The sequence below is a fragment of the Calypte anna genome, chromosome 1, assembly GCF_003957555.1.
Source record: "Calypte anna isolate BGI_N300 chromosome 1, bCalAnn1_v1.p, whole genome shotgun sequence".
NCBI classification, from domain to species: Eukaryota; Metazoa; Chordata; class Aves; order Apodiformes; family Trochilidae; genus Calypte; species Calypte anna.
In genome coordinates this window covers 13,116,332-13,142,700 of record NC_044244.1, presented here as the reverse complement: position 1 = coordinate 13,142,700, position 26,369 = coordinate 13,116,332, and the positions used below count along the sequence as shown (strand labels likewise).

General features: G+C 42.8%; 1 protein-coding gene across 1 annotated transcript in view; it reads right to left on the bottom strand.

Moving 5' to 3' along the window:
* Positions 1–16,627, bottom strand: part of LHFPL3 (LHFPL tetraspan subfamily member 3) — a 150,661-nt gene extending 134,034 nt beyond the window's left edge. The window contains exon 1 of the mRNA XM_030468826.1: positions 16,159–16,627. Within this exon, the coding sequence (XP_030324686.1) occupies positions 16,159–16,627 (469 nt within the window). The remainder of the gene's footprint in view (positions 1–16,158) is intronic.
* Between the last annotated feature and the right edge of the window lie 9,742 nt (positions 16,628–26,369).

The following is a 26,369-nucleotide window of genomic DNA, read 5'->3' as shown; positions in this document are numbered from 1 at the left end:
CCCTGTATCAAAGCATTCTTCTCAAGCCTATCCATGATGATCACAGCCTCAGTACTTTCTTGGGTTCCTGAACCTATGCATTTCAAACTATGCCATCTGCTTACTTTATCCAGCCATTATGGTCTTGTCATCAAAGGGGAAAAAATGGTTTGGCCAAATCTGCTGGCCACACGTACTTCAAGTGCTGAAAGGTTAAAATAATCCCCATTACTTCTGTTCTCAAATTCAGAACTCCACTGCCATGACTGCAAAGTGACAGAAGTCAAAACCAAGCAGAGTACCTCATTAATGCAGAGATAAACACACAGAGTATGTTGTTTGGAATGACAACCCAGCATGTTTTTACATGTATGCCACTATTTATCATCTACAGATGGTTTCTCACAGTGATGTATATCCACAAATACATTTAATTTTGCTTTTTTCTATTCTACATAATTACCCTTTTTCCTTGTTTTCACTGACTACAACCAAGACAACCTAAAGAATTTTTCTAAGGGTGAGGGGTCATGCTGCACAAAGCAGATTCAGAATCTGCACGCAATCAGTATTTTGCAGTAACAGCAGCCCATGCCCATAGAGCATTTCTGAAGGAGTTATCTGACTCTCATTTTACAGCTGGCAAAACTCAGAGAGGTGAAATGACTCGCTCAAGGTTGCACAGCAGGGTCTGTTCAGTGCATAGTTACTATTGTTGCAAATCAGGCAGCTCATCAAACTCACGCTACTAACACCACTCGAATAATATTCAAACAATAATTATTTTTACAGCAGTTTGCATGGCAGTAAAAGCTGGAGGCCCCAGTTAGGATTCAGCTTACGCTGGGCTCTGTTCATACATCAAACCAATCCCAGTCCCTGCTCCAGGGGGGACAAAAAGCACGATGGAAAGAGGGAAGGAAAGGGGGAGAGACAGAAGGCAGTAACGTGAAGGTAACGTTTTGTATTGTTTTGGGTAACTGTGAAGTTTGGAAGCTTATTATTACTTAAATTATTTTACTGGGTAAGAAATACAAGCAAGTTACTGACAGCCACCTGCTAGTTACTTAGGAGCACTTTATCTCCATAATCTTAATTGCACAAACACTGTCACGCCTATGCTCTTTGACTACATTGCCAGAGAGTAACTGGATCCTGCTATTTGTTCTTTGGGGGACTGACTCACACTGCACTAACTCCACACTTGCACTACGCTGTACTTTCTAAAAAGCACATTTTACATCTCTCTCTCTAATCTTCTGCTGGGGCAATTCTTGCTGTATACCTTTTATACAATATGTGCTTATACATTTTACAGCACATGACAATCTGGTATACTAGCTATAAATTAATGAAACAATTCGACTCATGTTACCTTCTACTAAGCTCTGCAGTAGTTTAATATATATTAACTCCCACTTTACCATCTGTCACTGCACCCTGATGGGGCTCTGTGCTAGCCGTATGTTACATACCAAATGACCACAGTCATTCCTCTTTAGAAGACTTAACTGGGTATAAAATTGATTGTGCAAGGCTCACTTTATGTTTACATCATAAAGACAAATTCTCTCTTCTTGTGGAGTCACACTGTGTTTCATCTGATGGTACAGCGGGGCACTGAACATTAAAAGTGTGCAGTGAGATTTCAACATAATGTCATACAATATAGGAATTAATAGCTCCTCTAATATTGAATGTCACAGACATAATGGCATTACTTGCAAGAGCAAGGTTACTTAGTACCAAGTCAGGATTGCTCAATGGTTCTTAGAAGTTAAGTCCTTAGTTTTCTTATATGGATCTGCTACCATTATTTATTATGATGCATGTATTAGTAAAAAAAATGAAAAAGGATATACAGGAAATACTTGATCACCATCCATAACCTCATATGGGTGGGTATTTTTTTCTGGATTTCAATTAAACCAAGCATTTAAAATATGTTTCTAATACCTCAAAGCATATGCTTGAATCCTTTGCCCAGATGATGGAGACTGCTGAAACAAACAAGCAGCTTTTCACTGACACTAACAAATTCTAGATCAGTACAATGCCATAATGTACTATAGAAGAGCTTGAGAAATCACAATTTAAATACACAGAAGAAAGGAATGAACATTCATTTACAGTAACTTTCCTTATTCCTGTTCTCAAGTGGCTAAATCCACATACAAGTTAATGACCTATCACAATGTGTGCTGAGGATGTAGCTTCAAAAATGAAGGCATTGCAGAAATTACATTTAAAATATTAATGCCATTTCATTTTAGATTACTAAAACTTTTTGGAAAAATGATGTTTTGTATGAATTACTATCCACATTTTTTCTTCTCTGCAGGTACCACTGAAGCTCAGCAGAGCTGAGGTATTTACTTAAATGATCAGAACATGACTTTAGTACCATGACAAATGGAAGCAATAAATAACAACAACTTTGTTTAGCAACTGTCAATACCTATTTTGCAGCTCTTCATACACTACCACTAATCTCCTTCAGCATCAGGTAATTCAAGTTCCTTTATCATATTTCTGATCCCTGCATCTATGCCATCATGGCTTTGTTTTAATCCCAGGCAATGACACATTAAAAAGGAAATATGATTGAAAGTATGTTGCTAATTCAGACTAAATACTTGTTTAATCATCCCTAAACTCAACATTATAAATCCAAGTCACTTACAAGCCTAATTTAATAAAATCCAATGTATGAAAGCATAGCCAATGTCGACATTAGCACTGAGTATTGCAACAGAGCAGATCTAAAGAGCAAAAGAGTGCTTAGGACCTAATATTCACACTGTGTGTGCTCCAGGGTTTTGCTTTGGACCAGCCCTAGTCTGGTCCTGTGGATGATACAAACATCAGTGTTAGAAGTATTAATGCATTCTATTGCATATTTAATTCATTAATGCCTGGATGTAGGCAACCACCTGATGGCTTAGCTTCATATCCTAAGACCCTGAGCACTCCAGGTTTCCCTGCAGAAACCTATGACTGGCCTTGCCAGAGCCAGGTTAGGTCTGCCAAGGCTGAAGGTGATGCCACTCTGCTGCAGTCTGACAGGCTAAGCCAGATGTGTGCAGTCAGGTACCTCACTGCACCTTTTCTGGCACATCCCTGCTCTTGCATCTATGCTCACCCATCAACAGATGTACAACAAAGTAATAAAGAGCTGTTTGTAGAAGTGTGCTTTGCAATTGGTTCAGATATGATTTGAGAAAAAGCAGCCCCAATGAATAAAAAGATATTATGATCCTCAAGAAGAGAAAAAAATGGAGTTGGAATTTCCCAGATGACCTCACTTTTGCCTTGGCACAATTCCTCCAAAATATCTTACATTTAAATTTTGTGTTGTATGTTTAACATACAGGTATTAAATGCACCATCTCAGGTTCACATAGAAACTCCCTGAATTCAGTGAGGCTAAATTTAAATCCAGATACTTGTATCTGTAAATCTGTCCATGAGGGCGTAAAATCCCAAAGAGACATTTTTAAGTATGCATACTGCATGCCATAGCCTTCATAGAAACATACAGGGCTGAAAAGGTTTCATTGAAGCTCAGTATGTGCCTTATACACAGATGTTTGATGCACTGAGCATTTGTTTATCCCATTAACTAAGTTCTCCCTCCATCTCAAATGGCCATAGGAGGCAGAAAAGGAGTCAGCAAGGATGGCACAGGGAACTCCACATTGCTCTGCTTCCCATCCTTCATGAGCACAGACAACTTAATCAGCCCATTCTTTCTACAACATCCAATGCACCTGACAAAAATCAATTCACACAAAAAAATAATGATTCAGAAGCATACCAAAAAGATTAAGAGATTTTACATGTTTCTTAGCCATTTAAGAAAATTGCAATTGCATCACGCCATCACAAAATAATTACATGCACGGAGAGATAACAATGGACAACTTCTTAAGGAAACATCCTTAGCAAAACCAGACCTCATATTAGTTATAGAACTGATAATTTTTAAATTGTTTTTCCTGAAAACTTGGTATTTTAGAATAGTTTAAATAGCTGTTTTTGAACTACCTACAGTTTTAAACATCAATATCTAGATGAAAAAAATTCTATTTTCTTAAAGGAAACTAAACATGAAAATGCTGAATGCAAAGGAAAAAAATGAAACACATTATTGCAGCTGTTGTTGACAGTGTTTTACAGTTTTCCTGGGATTTTAAGGAAAATTCTGGCTAGTTTGGTCAGAATGTCAGGAAGAATCATCACTCAACAGATCTACAGATCTTAGTTCCTATTTTTAATCCTAGAAGGCACCAAAATAGGACTGATACCGTTTAAAAGACAGAACAAATAGAATAGAAAAAAGCATTCACCTAGATGAATCAATTCTGAGAAAGAGCAGAGGAACATGGCATGCTGTTAAAAACATCATATTCTGTAGTCTTTTAGACAGTCATCTGTTTCCAGTGTGCAGCTCAGTATTTTGCCAAAATTTCTCCCTTTAGAAAGTTGTTCCAGGACCTTGCTGTTTTAATAGTCAGAAACTTTATTTTAATTTTCAGACTGAAGTGATTTATATCCAGATAATAGCCATTTGTTCTTGTTCCACCATTAGTCCAAGTTTGAAATTGTTAAGTTTCACTCTGTGGTCCGAGGTCTCAGGAGGGGTTCATAAACTACTGAGATTTTTAAATTGGCATGAAGTGAAGCAGGCCTAACAGGCTGTAATTTCCTCTAACAATGCTACAGGGCATGAAGCATCACCTTTGGAAAAAATTTAGGAAATCAAATCAAAGTGAAAATCACTGGCTTAAACAGTTCATTTCTGGTCCTTACATGTGTTTTTGGATAGCAGACATGGAACTCTGTTCTACTTTCTTATTTGTGCATTAAACCAGCCAAGCTTTCCTAGTTTTCTCCATGCAAGAAATATCACTGGTCAGTCAGTTTCCTTTTTGCAGCTAATCTCAGTCATATTAGGGCATCAGTGTCCAGAATTCCACATTAAATATCATAGTGCATTATGTAATGATGTCACAATTGCCCTTAATCATCTGGAAATACTTCACTAAATATATGCCAGGATCTGGTATGCCCTCTTCACAGCTGCATTATGTTGACATCTCATTGCCATCGTTTGGTGAACAGATACACTCGGGGCTTCACTCACTGTCAGACATCCTGAGCTGCACAGCCTTCCATTCTGCAACACTGAGTCCATAACACCACTACACCTGGCTCAAGGTGTACAAATGGTGAAGTGTCAGCCTGGAAATGACTGCTGGTGACCCAGCTGATGATGCCACACTAACTGATGAACCCAAACAAACACAAATGCCTGACATGAACTAAATGCAAGTGATTGTGGCTGGTAAGCCATCAGCATGTTTGGACTATTTTGGACTATATTCTTCTAGTATAGTGACTATGAATTCTAATTTCAAGCTTTTTATTTTACTGATGTTCTAATATAACTGCACCAATAATAGAAAGGCTAAATACTAAGACACAGCAACTAAGTAATAATTAACTTTCTTTAGATGACCATAAAGCTACAAGGATGAATAATTTTATTCACATGGCAAGTCTAATACTTGTCTTATGGAATTAATCTTGAAACTCTGAATTAACTCTTTGTGAAGTTGAACTGGATGTCTCTCAAGCAAAGACTGAATGTATAATGGTGTTGTAGTGTTCAATGGTGTATTAGCAAAGCTGAATATACCTGGGGAAAATCTGATTTTGAAACATACAGTCTTCATCACAGACAGAATGGGTAACATTCTCTGACTATCTCTAGGTTAAAAACTTCACTATGGATGATTCTATATTTTTTATTGCAGCTTTCTTTTGCCAAAGCTTACAAACATCTTTCCTTTTCAAGGTCACTACTAAGTCTAGCTTCAAAGTTAACTACACTTCATAAAAATCTTTCATCCACAGGTTTTTTTTTTTTAAATTGTTAATTTAAACAAAGAAAATCAGAAATTAATACTATGGCACTGAGTTGTGGTTATAATGAGGTTTAAATTAAAACACAAAATCCCATGCCACCTAACTTCTGGGCACAGGTAATTCCTGACCTCCTCATTTTGAGACTTTGCTATGTAGTGGTTATATATGCATAGATAAATCAAACAGTTCCAGGGAGCATTCCCAGGCATTGAAACTCAACTGTTTATGCTATTAAATTGTTAGAATTGTCCCACAGCATGTGTCACAGGAGTGCTTTTAGTCTGTTCCAACTAACAGTTTTCCACAGTACTGCCAGGGCACAGTTTAAAAGTGCGGACATGCCAGGAATGATTCCCAACAAGCAATATGAGCCTGCTGACCCACTTTTAGAAGGTAAAAAAATGTAATAGTATGGACATTGATAGTGTGCCAGCTGACTGCACCAGAAGGTGCTTCTGGATATGCTTGATTTGCAGCTAGAGGCACAGCCACTGCACCCTTCTCTTGGGTCCTGTCAAGCTGAGGAGATGACCAGAGACAGAAATGTCTGAACCTATCCTCAAAGACTGTTAAGCTCTGAAAAGCAAAGGGTTATTTATGTGGTACTTCACACTTACATGCTGTCTGTGCTGCTGGAAAACAACCCTCTCCAGGTCTTCTGTTGCCCACTCCAAGAGACTCCATGCTACAAAGAGCTGAGGCTGCTTTTCTGCAGCCACTCCAGAAGTATTGCAGAGGAGGAGGAAGGATGTAGTGAAATGAGGCAACCAGGTGCCACTAATTGCCAGGGAGTGAGCATGAGCTTGTGTTAAGCCCACCTGTGCCTGATTAAGGTGGGTCCTAACTGCGCATGAGCAGGATTAGGGGGCCAATAAAAGGTGAGACATGAAGCACAAGCTCATGCCCACTCCCTGGCAATTAGTGGCACCTGGTTGCCTTATTTCACTACAGAAGGAAGTTGGACAAGAGGAAAAAATGTTTCTGCTAGACTGTCCTCCTCTCTTCCCTGCTAAAATTTTCCCTGATCTTAAGAGATTTTCTCCTACTTTATTCACTATTTTGCTCCACACGAAGTTCATAACAAATACAGTAGTGTAGGGAGGAGGCTGCAGAGGTAGGGTGTAGCACAGCAATACAAAACTCATTCTGGCCATGTTCATTTCATGACATCACTCACCTTATTCAGTGAACTTCTACAAGCAAGACCCACCACTTTTGACTTTTAGCAGTAAACAAAAGAAACTCCCAAGGCTCTACAAGTAGTGTTTTCTAAACCTTTCAACTCATATTTGCCTTTCTTTCACCTTGCAACTACAATATGTCTAGCTGTCTTCTCTATAAAATTTTCCTCTCTGAAAGGTAACCAAAAAAATAAAGAAAGTGGAATATGTAACAACTCATCAGCTGCTTGTAATAATTTATTTCAAACCATTTATTTGGTAACTCTCTCCTTCTGATGCAGTCTCAATTACTTGATTGAATAATATTCTCTGAAATAGCACATGATGTGCTTGTGTCAAAGAGGCTCTCCACAGAGGCCATCAGCTACCTTTTAAAATCAATGAAATTCATAAATTTGCATCTGGCTTCTCAAGGAGAAAATAAAGGAACCTTTTTTTCCTTGGTACATTTGACTTTCTCATTCTAAGGCAAGCTTGTTTCAAGTCTTTTGCATCTCTGAATGGAAACGTGAAAATGGATAATATCTTTCTTCGAACAGATAGATCTAGAAGTCTGTTATATTCCCCTTCTTAAGGATTCTGCCTATAATCCTCTCTTCGTAATTGGGATTTGCACACTGTTCCACACAGTAATGCCTACTCTAGCTATTCACTCAGTTGTGCTACCACTGCATTTTTAACAATGCTGATAGCAACTGACAGTATCCAGTCCTGCAGACTTTTCAGGCTCTAGGCTTGCTCGTGTCTTCTTTTCATTTCACCATTTCTGAGCAAAAATGTTTTTATTTTTATCTTTGAGATGCCTTGCTACTGTAACCCTGCCATTCCTCACAGCTGGATCTTGTTAGTTTTCAAATACTGAGTCCACATTGTCTGATCACACCATAGATTTTCTGTTCTGATATGTTTGCTGTCTTTATGTTTGCAAGATCAAAGCACTAGTTTATACCACAGTGCTAAAAAGGTTCCTTTCTCAAAACGTAAAATAACCTTAGTGTTTGAAATATAGGTTTCTTCTATTCTGTACCTTCTACTGCTGATAATCTCCATGTTGTTCTCCTCCTCGTGGCTTCATTTTTCCATGTAGCAATTTTCTTCATTAATTTTTCAGAAGAAATTTTTTAAATAACTCAGCAGTAGCTGTATCCTATGCCAGTGAAGCCCCACAGCTGCCTCACTCCCATTTCTTTCCCAACTTGTATTCAAGTTCACAGTTGCCCACATTTCAGTAAGTGATATTCTCCTCTTTTAAATTCTCTCACAGTTTCTTCCTCACTTCTTTTCTATCCCCCTCATACAATTTTTTGAAAAATTGCCTGAATAACTTCATGCATGTCCTTTTAGATATTACTATTCTGTTATCTTAGTGCTCCTTAAACAGTGGACCATGGCCCCCTGGATGTTCATAAAAGGCAATTGGGAGTTATTAAGATGCTGAAAATTTTATTACACTCTAAGCCAAAAGAAAATCTCTCTTTTCCATTCCCAAAACACCTTTATCCTTCAAAAACAAGTTCTGATATCAAATCTCAAGTCACTCATACAAATAAATGATATACACTTGTTACACAATACTTTTTAGCCAGGCTCCCTCTGGGATCACAACTGATGTGGCTGTGTGATTTTGAGTTTGATGAACAATTTCAACCAAATTTGACTGATATGACAAGCCTCCAAGATACAAAACTTACAGAAGTTTTGTGGAAAAGCTAGTTCCTGGGAAGAGCAGAAGAGATTCCAAATTCCCACCAGTGGAAAGACTTGGATATTGAGACTTGAAGATTCCACCATACAAAAAGCTTTCTGCCAGCTATAACACATGCTGTGTCCTTAACAATAACACAGATTTAGAGCCTGTGAGAGATCAGAGTTCAGCTATTGAAGGCAAGGGATGATAAGATACAGGAAAAATCTTGTGATTTGATGGACACAGGGTATTTGGGGAAAGAAATTACTTGGAGAGGGGACATTGAGGCACAGCATTCTTCCCTCATTTCCACTGTTCACAGGATATACTTTTTACCCTCCCTTTAATAGCCAAGGCATGAAATAAGTGAAAACATTCACTTCAAAAGGCTGCACAGCCCCATCATTCATTTCACTCAGACCTTCTCAGTAAAACATTCAGTTTTACTTTCCTTTCCAAAACCTGCCCAGGTTTCCATCTCACAGTGGGACACAAGCACCTGCCAAACCAGTATGGCAATACTCACCACAGCCTGTGTGACAGCAGCAGAGCAAGGGCTTCCATAGGGTACTCCCTGTCCAGGGATGAGGGAGGTACTGAGATCTCTAGTAAACCTTATGGAAACCCTTCCTCTGGAGCTGAATGGACAGAAAATCATATTGGCAGCTTGATCTCCCTTCTGGGAAAAAGAAGCACATGCACCAGGCTCACTTAGGAGATGCCCTTATAGGCTTGAGTAGACAGTCTACTTGTTGGAAAGCAGGGTACTCAGCTCTTTCCCTTCTCCTGGCCTGCCCACACAGCTTCCACACCCTATTTCCCCAAGGAGCAGAGGCAAGACTCATTTTACCATGAACAGAGCCTTCAGTAACCCTGATTTTTCTATGAAGATCCAGCATCCACAGACCACTAAATAACTTCAGTCACTTAATCCTGCAGATAGAGTGCAGGGTGTTAATGCTCTTACTGAAGTCAGCATCAATACTGAAACTCAGCTTAAAAACATACTTGGTGTTCCTGGGCTTGCCTTGCTCTGCCTTTGGCTTCTCATGTGCCTCTTATGTTACAACTGGGGTACATGGTGGGACAAAAAGCTGGCAGAAGTGTTGGTTAAGGTCCTTTCCTTCTGGTGAGTTAGGCCATGCCTCTTAGAAAGAGGCACCCAATCTTTATGTAAAGACTTTTAATGAAGAAGAAACCTCTGTAAAGATAATTAATTAATTAAACTTAACAAGTTACAAATGTATATACCTCCTGGCTAATGTAAATTTGTGTAACTTCAGCTTCCAAACACAGAATTTGTCAAGCTAAGGAGCACTGCACAACTTGAAATCTCCCTCTGTAGGTCATCATATACCACAATCTATCAATTTTTAATCTTCTTTTGAGTAGCAAGAAAATCCATCCTTTTAGCTCTTACTCTTGCACTTATTTAAGTCACTTCTGAAATCCTTTCTACTTCACACCTGAAAGGGAGACTTGACAGATGTTTGACCTTGATAGAGCAGGCAGGGGAACCACAGTAGGCAAGGGCAGCAATGCAGTTTTTGGCATACACATTTAGGGACCACATTGGACTTCCTAAGTGCAGCACTGCAGTGAGAATTCACATGCAGATGCCCATCTACACAGCCTCTGTTTTTCCTTCTAGATAACTTTTTCCATAATACATTATTTCCACGATTCTCCCATCAGTAGGATGGTGACATTTTGATCCTGCTACATTTTTATCCCCAGAAGTCTTCACTGCATTTGATGTATTAAAATACAGTTTGTCAAAGCAAGCCCAGGCTATTACAACACCGAAATCATTCTATGGAATTAGCTATCCTTACTATAATGTATTAAACAAATAATTTTCATGCCAATTGCAAATTTCAGTAGCCATAAAAGTATAGTGCTTTCCCAACTGATTGTTAAGGATACTGAGACTACAAACAAGATCCTTGTCTGACTCCACCAGGCACTCTGATCAACAGTGGAGCAAGACTTGTTTTTTTTCCTTCTGGAAAAGGAAGGAAAAGGAAAGACTTCTTTTTTCCTTCCTTTCCTTGTTTTTAGCCTTCTGGAATTCACCCCTATATCAAGATGTGACAAACAGCAGTAACGAATGTTCCAAGAGCATCAAGGTCAAGCCTTTTAAGACTCTTATATAAAAGTCACCTGGTCCCGCAGACTTGATCTGAAGTATAAAGGCAAACATAGTTGCAATCAAGAATTACACCTTTTAATTCTGAAACAATTCCCTGGTTTAAGTGATCTTTTAACTGGGGCATGTGATAACTTCTCTCTTAGGGTTGCTTTGGCTCCAAAGAAGTGTCAATTGAGTAACATGAAACCAGTTTTTAAAACTGGTTTAAAAAGCATCCAGGGACCTGGGGAACCACTGATGTCTGCACCATGTGAATTGGTAAGAACTATGAAAGACAACACAGAAGTCAGCCCATGCAACACCATGGCATATTTGTTCAATGAAAGGAAGTGAGTGAGGTGGGACCAACACACCTATCTTAAGTCATCTTTCACAAAACTACTAGAATTCTCCAATGGAGTAAAAAATGTGTACCTTGTTTAAGAAAGTCCACTTGGATTTCCGAAATACATGTGATAAATCTGTCATTCAGAAGTCTTAAAAAAATCTAAACTCCCGGAGGATAAAAATAAATGTCCTTGCAAGGATAAATAATTAGAAACAGATGGTAGGAGGATACTGTCAATTTTCCAAGCAGAGAGAGGTCAATGGTGGAGTCCTGCAGGGATCTGTGCTGGAACTTGAGATCTGCTCGTTTATTTATAAATGAGCTGGAAAACAGGGTAATTGGTGAGGTGACAAAGTTTGCTGCTGATATTTATCCAGGGTAGGTAAGAGCTGACTACAATGAAAGATTTTACACTACTGAGTGGCTGGGCAATACAAAGGCAAACTAAAGTCAGTGTAGATAAACAAATATGAAGCTGTTTCTCTGAGGGGAGAGAACATAACTACACACAATTACATGATCCAAGGTGACTTATTGCTGAGGACTGAGATCTTAGGGTTATAATAGGCACTTCTGTGAACACATTAGCCCACTGCTCATTAACACTGAAAATGTATTAGGAATTACTAGGAATGGAAAAAAGAATGAAAGAGAGATTATTTTTCTACTACATACGTGGCTGGTTTGTCTGACTTGAATATTGTGCATAATCCTGGTCCCACTGTCTCTGAAAAGATAAAGAAGACCAGAAATGTCTGTGGGTGGGGCAGCAGGGATCACCACAGGCATGGTACAACCTCAGGACTATGGAATGATGAAGAAGGCAAAGACTCATCAAGTCTCAGAAACAGGTAATGGGGAGGATACAGCAATGGTGTAAACAGGAGCAGCACAGGAAAGGTGTCTGGGAGTCCCTTTTTCACAGCCTATTCCAATACATAAACTAGGGGGATCAAATGAAATTAGGAGATGCAGCTATAAAACATAAAAAACTCCTACTGAATCTTCACACAACACATATGAAGCGGTGGAACTCCTTGCTCGTGGGTACTCTAAACACTAAAAGTTTACACAGGCTCAAAAAGTTACTAAAGTCATAAAGAAGAATTTCTAGCAAAAGCTTTTAAATGCCAACCCTTATCTCAGGAAATCCTGGCACACAAGTGCTGGAGGACAGAGTATGAGGGCAAAATGAGTATTTGAGGGCAAAATGGTTTCTGATGCTTCTGTGGGTTCATGTTACAGACCACTGTTGGAGACCACTGGACCAGATTGGCCCACAGTCTGACAAAGTACAGAGGTTTTATGTTATTTTGTTCAATTGTCCTCTTATTGTTGGCATGGGGTTTCTCCTGAAAAACACATAGATTTGTTTCATCCTGCTTTTCCAGGGGACATTTCTATGCCTTTCTTTTGCTTTCTGTACTTCTCTCTTACCTATAACTTGCCACATCCTAATAAAGAAAAAACAAAATTACAAATGCCTATTATCATGAAGAAAATCACGCCAGAACTGAAGTGTTTGACATATTTAACTTATAAGGGAATAAATCTCAAGAAGTGTCTTTATTTGTGAGGTTGCTTGAAAATTTTAGATGCAGAGTAGTAAATAATACCTCATTTCTAACACTTTCACTGTTTGTGTTCATGCAGCTGCTCAAATCATGTAAGGGTACAGGCAAGAGCTTGTACATATAATTTTGAAATTGCAGAGGAGGAGGCTAGAGGCTGGAGAATGAGTCTGCCAACACAGGCTCTCAAGATATCAAGTGTACCCTGACAGCATTATGCACATGAACAAAAGGAACAGTCTAAGCCATGGCAAACTCATAAGGGAGTCTAAAGTATGGTGTTTCGTGTACACAAAGGGAATAGCTTTTCCTAGGATTTTTTGGTTAATCATGTCACAGACATGAGTAAACAGCAACAAGGATTGAAAATGTGCAAGTCCAAAGACATTGTTTATCGTTTTCTTATTTAAAAACCACCTCTCGAAAATAAGAGCTAAATCATGCTGACAATTTCTAATGACTCATGCAGGACAGAATGTAATAAAAATCCTTCTTTTAAAGAAATTAGTTCCTAATTTTATTTGCAGTCCTAAATCAAGTATGATCCCATGCTGAAAAACTGCTTCTACAGAGTTTTAAATTATATCTGTTTTAATTATTACATTAATTATATCAGTTTTATAATTATATTATCTGACTGAATGCTAACACTACTAAGGTATGTAACAGCAAGCAAAATCAAAGGTATACTCACATACTTGTTCAGTTTACTCCTTCAGTTTCAATTTTGTTCCTGTACTACAGAGAAATGTAATGCATATGTAGATGACTTTGCTATATTGTTACTTGCAAGAACAGCACCTTAAGCTTATTTTTGCCTATTACTTATAATCTCAAAACAGTAAAATAGTAACAGAAGTAGGCTATATATCTCATAGAAAACCTATCAGAACTAATTATAACTCTCTTGTCCTGCACATTTTATTCTAAGTCAGCTTTCTGTCCCATCACCATTGCATGCTTCTTCAAAGGATGCAACCCAAACCAATATGGATGTTCAGATTTGGGACGACTTGAGGTAATACAGGAATTATTCAGGTAAAAGCTGAATTGAGGCATAACATTTAGCAAACAACAAAGTCAGGCCCTCCCAACACCAACATTGTTCCAGTTATTCCAGGGCATTCACATACAAACCAGGAAAGATGGCAAATAACCACTTGGCTATATATGTACTCCCCTATAATTTCTAGTATTTTAATTTTGAAGGTGGTAGGCAGGCTGTAAAGTCAGTCTACTGCTGATGCAAAACTAATGGTGTTGACTTTTAATGCCGAACAGTTTATCTACCAGCTTTGGAGATGACAAAAATTCTGTGTTGTTTTGTTTGAAAGCGTATCTTCAGTGTCACACCTGCAAACATATAGCATGGTATAGACTGCCTGGGCTCCTGGACATCAGTGGTTTCTAAACGTTATTATTCACCTGTGCAGAAATGCAGTAAAGAAATTAGATTAATTTTTATCTACCTTGCACTAGCTTCTGCTGGCATGAAGAAGTGGAACCATATAAATAAAGCACCACTATCTCTGATGATGCAAAGTGCTAGGGATTTGGAAATTCTGCTTTCCTACTGCATACCAGACATGAACAAAAGAGGCTGAGGGTGCACCAAGCCAGTGAATATTCATGCTACCTTTTACCAGCAGAGAGGAGAAATCTGAAAGCAAAAGTCCTTAATGGAGCAGAGGAGACCTCTGTGGTGCAAAGATGAAAGAGTTTGCTTTGCTTGGAGACAAGTGACATGACTGTGTACAATTAATAAGACCATATCAGAATGTGTGTCAGTGAACAGACAAAGTAGACACCACCGTCAAAGAGGATTCCTAATGCAGAGATAATGAACCAAAACATAGTTTTACTGGAATCAGGGAAAACCCCACCAGGCTCAGGTGACTGCAGATCAATTCCCAAGTGATAACAAAAAAAACCCACACAGAAACTGAAGTGCCAGTAACAGCATAAAAAGATACCTAACTCACATAAAAACATCATCACAGAGATAAATGGTTAAAGCAGTTTCATGACAAACCAGAAATTTCCACGAAGCCTCATGGACTAGGCGGTGAACTGAATAATGCTGAAGCTGCTCAGTAAACAACCCAGTAGAATTATTGCTCGGAAAAGGAATATAGGTCAATTAAAGGGACTGAAAAAGTGATCATGAGCCTATTTTGGAGATATTCTGCTTTGCTTACCTAATAGCTTATCCCTGTAAAGCGAAAACTTCTCAATTTGGGGGTTTTATTGGGAGGACAAGTAGAAGGTATGCTTTGATTTTAGATTTATTATTTTTTCCAAATTATTGAAGAATCTACCTTTTCTACCTTTTCTGTTTTGCTAAAACTGGTTTTATTGCTATCTCAACTCTACAGACCATTCTTTTCTCCTCCTCTGCCTCCCAGCTGCACACAAATCACCAGTTCCCTGCTAGCTTAGAGGGAAAGCTGTGTTGGAAATACAAAAAGGGATGTCCTGGTGTTCTCCCTCTTTCTTATCACGCGCTTCCCCCAGGGAGACACTGGATGTGATGGGGAAAGTCAAATGAAGTCAGGAGATCTTCTGAGTCAAACCCAGCAACTGGAACGATTTTTGGTTTTTTTTTTTCACACTCCTAACATACAGAGGAAAATAAACCTTGCTAACAGAAGGCACTGACCCCAACCAAAACACATGCATGTAACATCCAATGACCTCAGCTGCCCTTCCAGATGGCCAGCAGAAGACATCCTCACCCCTTCCCGCGGAACTGAAGCGGGCTCTGCCCTGACCAGGTGGATACCTGGGCTCAGGACTAACCCTCAACAGGCTGGCAATTGCCTTCACCCATTCTCGCCTGCTCGAGACGTCCCCACGGCCACCACTGCCATTTTCTCCTGACCTTTAGCGACAGACCACGCGCGGGAGGACAGCCTGGGTCTGCCGCTGCCCGCCAGTCCTCCCTGGGCTTGTTTGATGCTCACGGGTCAGCTCACAGGGCGAAACCGGACAGCTGCCGCGGCAGCTCTGCTCCTCGGAGGGGTGCGAGGGGCTGCGAACTGAGCCTGACCTCGGGCCACGGCCAAGACCCCGGTGGGCGGCGGGGTGGCCCAGCGCTGACACCGGCACTGCTCCGCAGCGCTGTGAACGCTTCCCGGCCTCCCGAGCACCACCTGCCCCGCCGGGCTCCCCGGGCCCGCGCCGCTCGCCCCCGCCGCTCCCCATATCTCCTCCCGGTCCGGGCGGCTGCCGGCGCCACAAGTTTCTCCGTGCCACCCCCGCTGGCCTGAGGGGAGCCGAGTGGCGCGGAGCACCCCCCACCCCAGGGCCGGGCAGCTGCCCACACTCACCCGAGGTCAGCTGCATCCAGGCACAGATCTTGTAGACGGTAGCTGTGTTGCAGAAGAAGAAGAGGATGAAGCAGACGATACAAGCGATGATGAGCATCATCGAGAGCCCGATGAAGAAGGAAGCAGCTTTGAAGGCTCCCGAGGGCAGGCTGGAGAAGTCCGTGAAGCTGCCCCGGCAGGTGAGTTCCCGGCTGAAGCCGTTGCCGATGCAGTAGTGGAAGAGCCCGAAGTAGCCCGCCTGCGGGGTGTCCACGCCGTCCCCGATCCAGTAGGGCTGGATGAAACACACCACGTTGACGATGGCAAAGCAGATGGTAAAGATGGCCCAGAGCACGCCGATGGCCCGCGAGTTCCGCACGTAGTTGGTGTGATAGATCTTGGCCGCCTCCTGAGCTGGGAGCATCCCCGCTGCTGCCGCTCCTGACGAGCCTGCTCCTGTCGCCGCCGTCCCTGCAGCCGCTCCGGGCATCCTCGCCGACAAGATCCCCCCTCCCCTTCCTCCTCCTCCTCCTCGCCTCTTCTCCTCCTCCCTGCTCGCTTTGGCTCGACGCGACGCGCTTCGCCGCCGCCGCTGCGTGCGAGAGCCGACGAGCCCCTCCGCCGGGCTTCAGCGGCTCCGCGACAGCAGCAGCAGCAGCGGCGGCAGCACCAACATGGCCCACCGCCGCCTATCGGGGCTCGGTGCTGCCGGCCGCCGGGCACCGCCCGCCCCGCAGCACGCCCTCCCGCCGCCGCCCGCGGCTCCTCGCTGCGCCGGGACCGATCGCCACAGCGCCCGCCGTGGGGCCGGGGCCGCCCCACGCCAGCGCCGCCTGCTGCTCTGGGGAAGAGGGGGACACGGCTGAGGCGCCGTCTCTGAGAAGAGGCGGCGGCGGGGGAGGGGGGCGAGGGGCTGCGGGCGCCCTTTAGCCGTGCGGGAAGGGCGAGCCCCGCTCATGGGCCGCTGCAGCCGCGGCCTCCGCTCAGCCCCTGCGCCAGCGGCTCCCGGGACGTCTCTCTCGTCCGGGGCAATGGCTGGTTGGGCTGCTCCCGGCTCCGCTCATGCTGCCCGTGCTGGGTGATGTGCTGATGTGTCCAGGCACGGGATTTTAAAGTTTAAAAGCTGGGGGAGGGTTTCTTTTGAAAGCCTCTGTGATCCGTTCCCTCACAAAACATCAGTCCGTCTCCAGCCCGGGGCCATAACTGCGAAATCCCCTGTGGTGGGGTGAGCAGCAGCCTCCTGCCCGGACGCAGGTGGAGCCCCCCCGACGCATGTCTCCTGTTCGAATCGAGTCTCCCCCGAGGCGAGGTCTTGGGTCTGGGCTACGCGGGGATGTGGGGCTGCTTCTCACCTCAGGAGGTGGGATGGTGGCTGTGGAACATAGAGCAGCCATGGGGCCACGGTGGCGGCTGCTTTCTGTGTGGGTGTGTGAGGTGGCACCAGTGATGAAGAGCATCTCCGCTCCAGCCGAATGCCTATGGCCTGGCAGTCCGTACGCTGAGCATGTTGGTGTGCAGCAATGATTAGCATATATTAAGGAGCAATTAGCATCTGGCAATAATCATTCCTATGACAGTGACACTTGGATTTGCAGTCTCTGACCTATGCATTGAGCCTGAGTTAATAACAGCAATTGATGGCACGTACATTAAGCGCTTCGGGGGCTGTCGTCTCCCGGGACGTGCTCTCTGCTGGAGCGGAGGGACGCTCGGATGCTCGAGTAGCTTCACAGGCTGTCACTCGGTGCCGGCAGAGGGCCGCACTCAATTAAGTATTAGTGCTCATCGGCGCCCGGGAGGAGGGAGGCTCGTGTGGAAATTACTCCTGGCATGCATTAAAAAAATTTCATTCGCTTCAGACAAGGTTTGGTTCCTGCCTGGTGAGTGCCAAAGAACAGGTGCAGCGCAATGGAGAGAGCGTGCCAGCTCTTCCCAAATTTGCTGCAGAGGGGCTCAAAAGGGGCAGCACTTGCTAACAGGTTTCCAGGCCCCTGTGCTCATGTCAGGGTCAGATTCAGAGTTTTAAAAGCTGTTGCCACAGGGTGGAAGCTCAAGAGGAGCCACCTCAGTGCTGTTGTGCTGTTACTACCCTGCACATGGCTTCACTCCCCTCTTGGAGGTCAGTGGGGTGGCACACGTTGCATGGGCTCGCTCAGACACAGGCAATGTGGGCAGTGTGGAACCCAAATACACACACTTGCCTCATTTTTTTTAGGAATGTGGGTCCAAGCATACAAACTACAGTTAAATTTCCTGGAGATTCAGTTCCTACCAAGTGTGCTTTGCTCCACTGCCTCATCTTGCTCCTACTGCAGTTGCTGCATGTGACCAGACTGCTCATATGCTGCCTTCAGAGAGTAACTGAACTTGTTGCAGTCTCAAGGGACAGGAGGAGTGGTGGTCTTTCCCTTCAGTGCTCAGGGCTCAGTGCTGTCTCACCTGCTTGCTGTGCTTTAAGGGGCCATTGGGTATAGAGGTGAAGACAATGTGAGCCAGAGCTAGAAGGCATAAGGAGGAGACCTGAATTAGGCCAGGACAAACAATTTAGGGACAGAGGCTGGAGTGAGGGTTGGGCCAAAAGTTCTGGGAGCTCAAAAAGAAAGTGTAAAAAGGGTTTGGACTTCTGGAAAGTGGAGAGGTTTAAGGATAATGAGCATGGAAATGTGTACACAAAGAAGATGAAACCTGGAATCAGTATGGCAGGAGGAAGAGGTTTGGACTTGGGAAAGATCCAGGAGAGGAGAAATGGTACTCAGCAGAAGAGATGGATCAAGGGAACAGGGGGGCCAGAAATACTGAGATGGAGGATGAGATGCAGGGAAGAAAGTCAGACTGGGGTAAGGCAACATGGTAGATAGTCTGGGCAAGAATGGAAAAGGTCAGAAGCAGTGAAGAAAGTAGGATTTTCCCCCCAGTTCAGGAAGGATATCGAGGTCCTGGAGCAAGTCCAAAGGAGGGCAACCAGGCTGGTGAAGGGACTCGAGCACAGACCCTATGAGGAGAGGCTGAGGGAGCTGGGGCTGTTCAGCCTGGAGAAGAGGAGGCTCAGGGGAGACCTCATCGCTGTCTACAACTACCTGAAAGGAGGTTGTAACCGGGTGGACGTTGGTCTCTTTTGCCAGACGACTTTCAACAAGACAAGAGGGCATGGTCTTAAGTTGTGCCAGGGGAAATTTAGGTTAGATATTAGAAAGAATTTCTTTACGGAGAGAGTGATCCGGCATTGGAATGGGCTGCCCAGGGAAGTAGCGGATTCTCCATCCCTGGAGATATTTAAAAAGAGACTGGATGTGGCACTCAGTGCCATGGTCTAGCAACCGTAACGGTGGTAAAAGGGTTGGACTCGATGATCTCTGAGGTCCCTTCCAACCCAGCCAATTCTATGATTCTATGATTCTATGATTTTCCTGGTAAGCTGAGTAAAAGAATATTGTAATGGAGACATGTTTGCCTGTGTTTAGGCAGCAAGTGGTTTGATTGTCCTAAGATGTCTTTCCAACACTGTAAGATTTCATGTGGATTCTAAGTGATGCCTACTAGTCCTTCAGTTAAATGCATGGAAAATGGGAAAGTGGTACTAGATGTCTGGTTTTTGGAGCACCTGAAACATTTTGGTTGTGTCTGTCTCTAGACCTTTGAATCCTCCTAGTCTCACTCTGGTATCACAGATTACTTCAGCATACCTGAAAACAAGTTTGGGGGAGGTTTTTATGGTAATTACCACGAGTATGTGTGCTTCAGAGTCTTAGAAAATACCATGTCTTTAGGTAGAAGGCAGAGGTTCCTGGACGGAACAGTAAAAAGGCAGCTGGGACCTTGACTCTCTAAGCAGAGCTCCTGTGAATTTTGTTGCAGCAGTTCTGCAAATGAGGCACCAGAAGGAGACATACTGAACTCTTGTATAACAATTCTTAAGCACCTTGCCTGGCATCACAGAAGAGTTCTGTTGCTGAAGCAAGGGGAGTCTCCAGCTGTCAGGACAGCTTTCATCACCGTTATCCTCAGAAGTTTATCCTTTCTGTCCAGCAGCTTGTTGCTCTTGCACTTTTTTTCTCCCCGGGAATTAACTGGGTCCCAGCCCTGTGGTTTCCATCTAGACTCATCTAAAAAAGTCAGAGTACCGGGTTAGGTTGGTTTTTCACCAAAAGCTTCTTCAACAGGTGAAACAGGATTCTTATCATCCTGATCTTTCTGGACAGCAGATGTCTCATGAATCTGATAAGGCATGATCCTGTTTACCAATTAGCATGTGAGCACAAAACACGGAACAAAGGGGATGTAAATCAAGTGGTTCTGACAGCTCTTTTTTTTTTTTTTTTTTTTTTGCACATCCTGCTGAGTACTGGATTTTACAACTGTATTATTGTCTTTTAAAACATTTTTGTGTGCATGTGTGGTTATAAAATAGGCAAGTCTAAAGAAAATCTGTAAAACTATGCATCAGATCTCAAGTGTCTCAAGTGAAGTATCTCTTCAGATCTCCTTTGGCCTGGACCATACTATTGATCATTTTATGTAGCCCCAAATGTGCTCATTTTTTTAATTTATAGATCGTTATATGAAACACAAAAAACCCTTTGTTATTTGGTTTGTGTTTCTAATCATTACAGCTCCTCTCTTTGGAATTAATCAATTATTTGCAGTGGTGGAGCAGCAGTGGTGAACTACTTGAACATTTTGTTTGGAGCTCTGTGTAGAAGGACTGCATGTTGTTCTGGAGAAACCCTTACACACAGTGGGTAGGTGCAAGAGATGAATGCAGCTGCTGGGCCTGTCTGGCAAGAAATGCCCATCTGGGAGTTCACTGATATTCATGGTGTGAGACTAGGAGAAAGATAAAGGGGAGGAGTGAATGCATGGTTAGAGAAGAGTTGCCAAGAGAGAAAACTCACATGGAAATGAAAGAACCTGTGAGGAGGAAAGAGGGTAGTAGGAAGTTACGTGTTAATTAGTAAACAGCAATAGAGGTGTCTGATAATGAATGATCAATTTTGTGAGGCTGGATTCTGCTAGGCTGACAGTCAATGGAACTGGGAAAAACTGTTGAGTGCATGCTCACACAGATACAAGTGAATTTCCATGAAAGTGAGATGTCCTATTTCAGGAACACAATTGCATCTTGCCTACCCCTCCAAGCAGTTTCCTGCATCCAGTCCTCTTAATTTGCAGCTCTGCCTCAGAGGCTTTTTGTCCCTCACTTTACAGAGGAGTCTGGCTGCCAGGTAGCTTTTCATATCTGTATTTGCATGTAAGTGTACATGAACTTCACTTTTCTGGGACTTCCTTCCAGGCTTTCTGTGTTGTCTCTCACTGGCTATTATGTTCACTCGGTGCCTATCAACAACTGACAATTTCACTCTGAGCCTATTTAAACATAATCACAGAACTGTTCTGATTGGAAAATGTCTTTAAGATCATCCAGTCCAACCATTAACCTAACTCCATCCAGTCCTGTGCAAAACTATATTCCTAAGCACCACATCTGCACATCTTTTAAGTACCTCCAGGGATGACTCAACCACCCCCCTGGGCAGCCTGTTCCAGCATTTGACAACCCTTTTGGTGGAGAAGTTTCTTCTAATATCCAGTCTAAACCTTCCCTGGCTCAACTTGAGATGATTACCTCTTGTCCTGTTGTTTATTATTAGGTAGAAGAAACTGACCTCCACCTTGCTTTAACCTCCTTTCAGGTAGTTGTAGGGAGCAATAAGGTCTCCCCTCAGCCTCCGTGGATACAGCTACATACAGATATTAAATAGCAACTTATAATTATAATAATCTTTTAGCACAACTAATATGGATATGTCCAAAACCAAACACATCTAATTTGGACTGGCCTAGATCCTGAGGCTGGAAAAGGAGGAAGGCAAGTTGTAGTAGTCTTGAGGGTGCTCCAGCTTGTGTCCAAAGATACGTGGGGCATCCAAAGCAGAAGCCACAAAAGAAGAAAACCTCTGCTCTGCTCCCCCCTTTGGTGTGCTCAGCGTGTGCTGAAGCTGGGACGTTGCCAAAGGACACTGCAAGAATTTTTGTGCCATTTCAATGATGACCAAGATCACTTCAACATGTTTTGGGCTTAATTGCAGCTAACTGCATGCCAGCACTGGTCTGTAGCATCTTAAAACATGCATCAGTCCAGATCAATTGAGCCTCCCTGGAGCAAGCAGTGGCTGGTGTGGTTACCCCAAGCACAGATCCATTTCCTGTGAGCCTCAGACCAAGGTGGTGGAGGGAGTGCTGGGAAACCCAGCAGACCCGGTGTGCAGCCCTGTTGCCATGGCAACCCACAGCCTCTCTGCTGATGAGTTCTTGCTGTCTATCAAAAAGCATTAACTTTTACATTATGTCTTTTCTATGCACTTTCTATTTATGTGCTGTTTACACCTGTGGAAGAGGCACAGCAAAGGGCTGGCTAGAGTTACTCTTAGCAGTGTTAGTGAAACTACGGTTGCTGTCACTGTTCTTGTCAGAAATAGTTGAAATTAGTCCTACCTTAAAAATCAGAGAGCGGGTAACTTAAGGGATTGGCCTCACTTCTCTTGAGCTCAGTTCTGCTCTTGTTGGTGATAGTGTTGTCCCAAAAGTGGGCTCCATTACCTGGTGTGCAATAAGCCAATCCACACACCAAGCCAAGATATTTGCTTTAATATCCACTTTTAGTGCAGAAAAGGGAGCAGGGTGATATTCCACAAAGCAAGTTCAATTTCCCAAAGTGCAAGTGATGCTTTTATGCCCAAAAAACGTAAGAACTTTATCTCTAACATTATTCTGTAAGTCCCACACATGACTGTTTAACTCATTCCTCACTTCCATTTAAAGTGGCAATGCTTGAAAAACTCACTGCACATGCTAAGTGAGTAAGAAGCTCTTTGTTAGTAGGGGTCCCTCTAGTCTACCAGGGATATTTTAGTATGTTAATAACTCATTTATATGTTATGGTGTGTTAATACAGTGAATCCAATTACTCAATGTTTTTGACACCCAATGTTCAAGGCTGTAACCAAGATAAGCTGAGGGGAGTTGTGGGCAGTGCTCCTTCCTATTCCTTTCATCTGTCTTGCAGGTGTCTTGCAGGCCTGTCTCAAGGCTGAGCTGTTGACTACTTGGGATGTTTTTTTTTCTCTAACTGGAATCTGGTTTTGTCTAATTCTTACTGTTTTGCTTTTATGTGATCTCTATTTTCATTCATCATATCTCTTGTTCTCTTCTATGTGATTTTTCCCCATTTGTGATTTTTCCCCCTGAAATTTTACTTATTTCAATACTTATTTCAATTAATAACTCTCATCAATAGCAGAGGGGGAGCCCTGTATGGCACCCATAAAGCAGGAGGAAGCATAGTATGGCCATGCTGGAGCCACATCCCAACCATGCTGCAGGACCAGATAGCCCTAAGCACTGGGGAATGGGGTCCAATCATCACGAAAAATTCACATATTCCAGAGGCTACCCTGAACCAAGGTAACTGGCTCCTTCAGTTCACTTCAGGAGACAGAGAGGGGGCTGGACAGAGAATGGTGGTCTGGAAAACAGCAGTGGCTGTTTTAAGGGGAGAAGGATGTGAAGAAGGGAAGAGATACACGGGTTGTATGTGAAAGCAAAGATTGAAGGGAAGATCCCACCAGCCTTCAAAAGAAAGAAAATAATGGGAAAGATATTAAGTGGCAGGGCTCCCAGTGATAGCAGAAGATTGGCCCTCCTCATAGGTTCACCTGCAAAAAAGTGGGATGAGCAGTGTTGAAGGGGAAAGCTGTTGGGAGTACAGCTGAGCATGATGAAGTAAGTACAACAAAAGTGAGAACAAAGTTAATAGGAATGGTGAAAAGGAGGAGATCTTGGTGCCCTCTGACATGCAACTCAGCTTAAACTTCCTTCCCTCAGCCTTTGTAAACACACTGGCTAAAATAAAAAACTTTGTGGGCCACTTGGGAGCTTGGGTTCTAAACTCTCCAGTCCCTGCCCACCATGAAAGGCTTGCTCTCTGGGCCAGCTGAGCTATCTGACAGTGCGCGGGCACTCTGCATGGCCCAGAGCAGTGTCTCACTACCTGGGGCTTCTCAGTGCAACTCACTTTGCTCCCAATATCAACCTCAGAGTGCAGTGCTCTGCCTCGCTAGCAGAGCCTGCTTGTCAGTGCTGCTGATTAACCCAGACAGGGCCTTCAGGTGCCTTGCTGTGTTGTGCTGCTCAGACACACACCATCAGAGACTCCTCCTTGAAATGATGGAAATTTTGCCTCTCTTGCTATGGCAGCTGTTTGCCAGAGGGTCAGTAGATTCAATACAGAAGGAGCTGTGAAATACCATGCTGCAGGCTATATGCTGCACATCTTCAAACACAGCTGTGCAGTCAAGGCTGGTGTCTAGACAGGGTTTTCATATCGTAAAAGTTTCTTTAAGATGTGTCTGCTATAGTAGAATTCAGATGGAGAAGTACTTAATATTTCTTTAGACCAGCCTCGTCTAGAGTCTATAAACACTTCTCCCTAAAAGACACATTTTAGGTTTTCTTCCAGCCCCCCCAAGCACAGTGTAGGTGGCTGCAACTTTGCTACAATGAACATTTGGCCATGAATAAGGACTATATTATGCTAAACATGACATTAATGAGGCTTTCAAAAATTGCAGCTGCCAGTGCTGACATACCCTCTCTGCCCTTATGTTGCAGTTTTACTTTAACAAGGTAATATTACTGCAGTCACAATGTGACTCATGATGTTTCCAGGTAATTTTTTTCACAGAGGAGAATGACTAAAAATACTTTGCCTTACACAGAAAAAAAGCAAGCAAGCAAGCAACCAAAAGCTTTAATTGGATTAACATTCTAATACAATTACTTATGTTACAGTTATTTCCGAATTTTTCTTCATGAGAGGTTAAACTACAGACCAGTGAGGATGTTGCAAGAGAAGGACTTTCTGATCTCCAGTAAATCTGAGGCTGGCCAGATAATTTACCCCAGTGAGAAGCCAATTAGGATGCTGCACAGTGTTTCCGCTTGTCTCTAATTTTAGAACTATACAACGGGGACACAAAAGTAGGTGATATTAACTGTTCTGGCATTGATCTGCTAGAATCATACTCCTCCTGCAATCTAATGTTTTCAGTAAAAGCAGGAAAATTGCCACTCTCCTAGTGTAAGGTATTAGGGACAGTGCAGACATTTGTAATACACAGGGCCTGATCAATACTTGGACAGAGGAATCTGCAAGGGAAGCTGGGGAGCTACAGCAAGGGATTCTGATGCTGCACAGGATGATATTCTAGCATAATGGGAGCATTCACCCTGGAATTATACAATATGGCACAACTTAGTCTGCTCTGTTTCCAGGTGGCTTTATGATAAAATGTTTAAATATGTCTGAGTGACCTGCCAGCAAACCTGCTGAAGCAGACTAAGGAAGGAGATTAAATGGAAAAAGTATGGAATTTGTCTCTTTCAGAGTATCCCTGTGGTATAGTGCAGTGCCATTCAGGGCTGTCTCAGCTACCACAAGCAGTGTGGTCACATTAGCAAGATGCTAATGTGATTAATTAGCCCTGATGACAAGCAGGTTATACTAACCTAGGCACAGCATAATGCTTAGGTACTTAACTGCTTAAGCCTCCAGAGTGCTTGCAGCTCACTTAGCTTAATATAATCTTGTGATTTAATAAGCATATAGTGGTTTTCATTGTTCTTGTGGAACTGCTAAAGATACACACATTCAATATATATATCAGTGAGCTATGTGTAGCCAACTCTTCTAAGAGCTCCCTGCCACCTACCTACACATTCACTTTCCTGGAGCTTCACCTAAACAACTGTTCCTACATGGCTATGAAAATACTATGTGAGGGGGCATTAAAATCTTTAAAAGAGTTAAGACACAGGACACCTATATCTTCATCTCTACCTACAAGGTCAGTTATCCTGTAATAGAGGAGAAGAAATTAAATTTTACAAAATTGTTCCTTGATAAATCAAAATGTTGTGTTACTTGTCTCTGGTTTATGTCCCATGTATTCATAAAAAACATTGTTTATTTTCATATTATTCTTGGAATTAAAGCCTGGCAGACCAATCTGTAACTCATGCACTTCTGTTATCCATGTTATCCATGACATCCATATTTCTCCCTCATCCTTCTCTAAACACAGACACTATATTTGTTTTTTTATTATCTTCCTAGTGTTCCAAAACTTCTCATCCTCCAAAACTTCTCATCCTCCAAACATACCATGATATTGCCA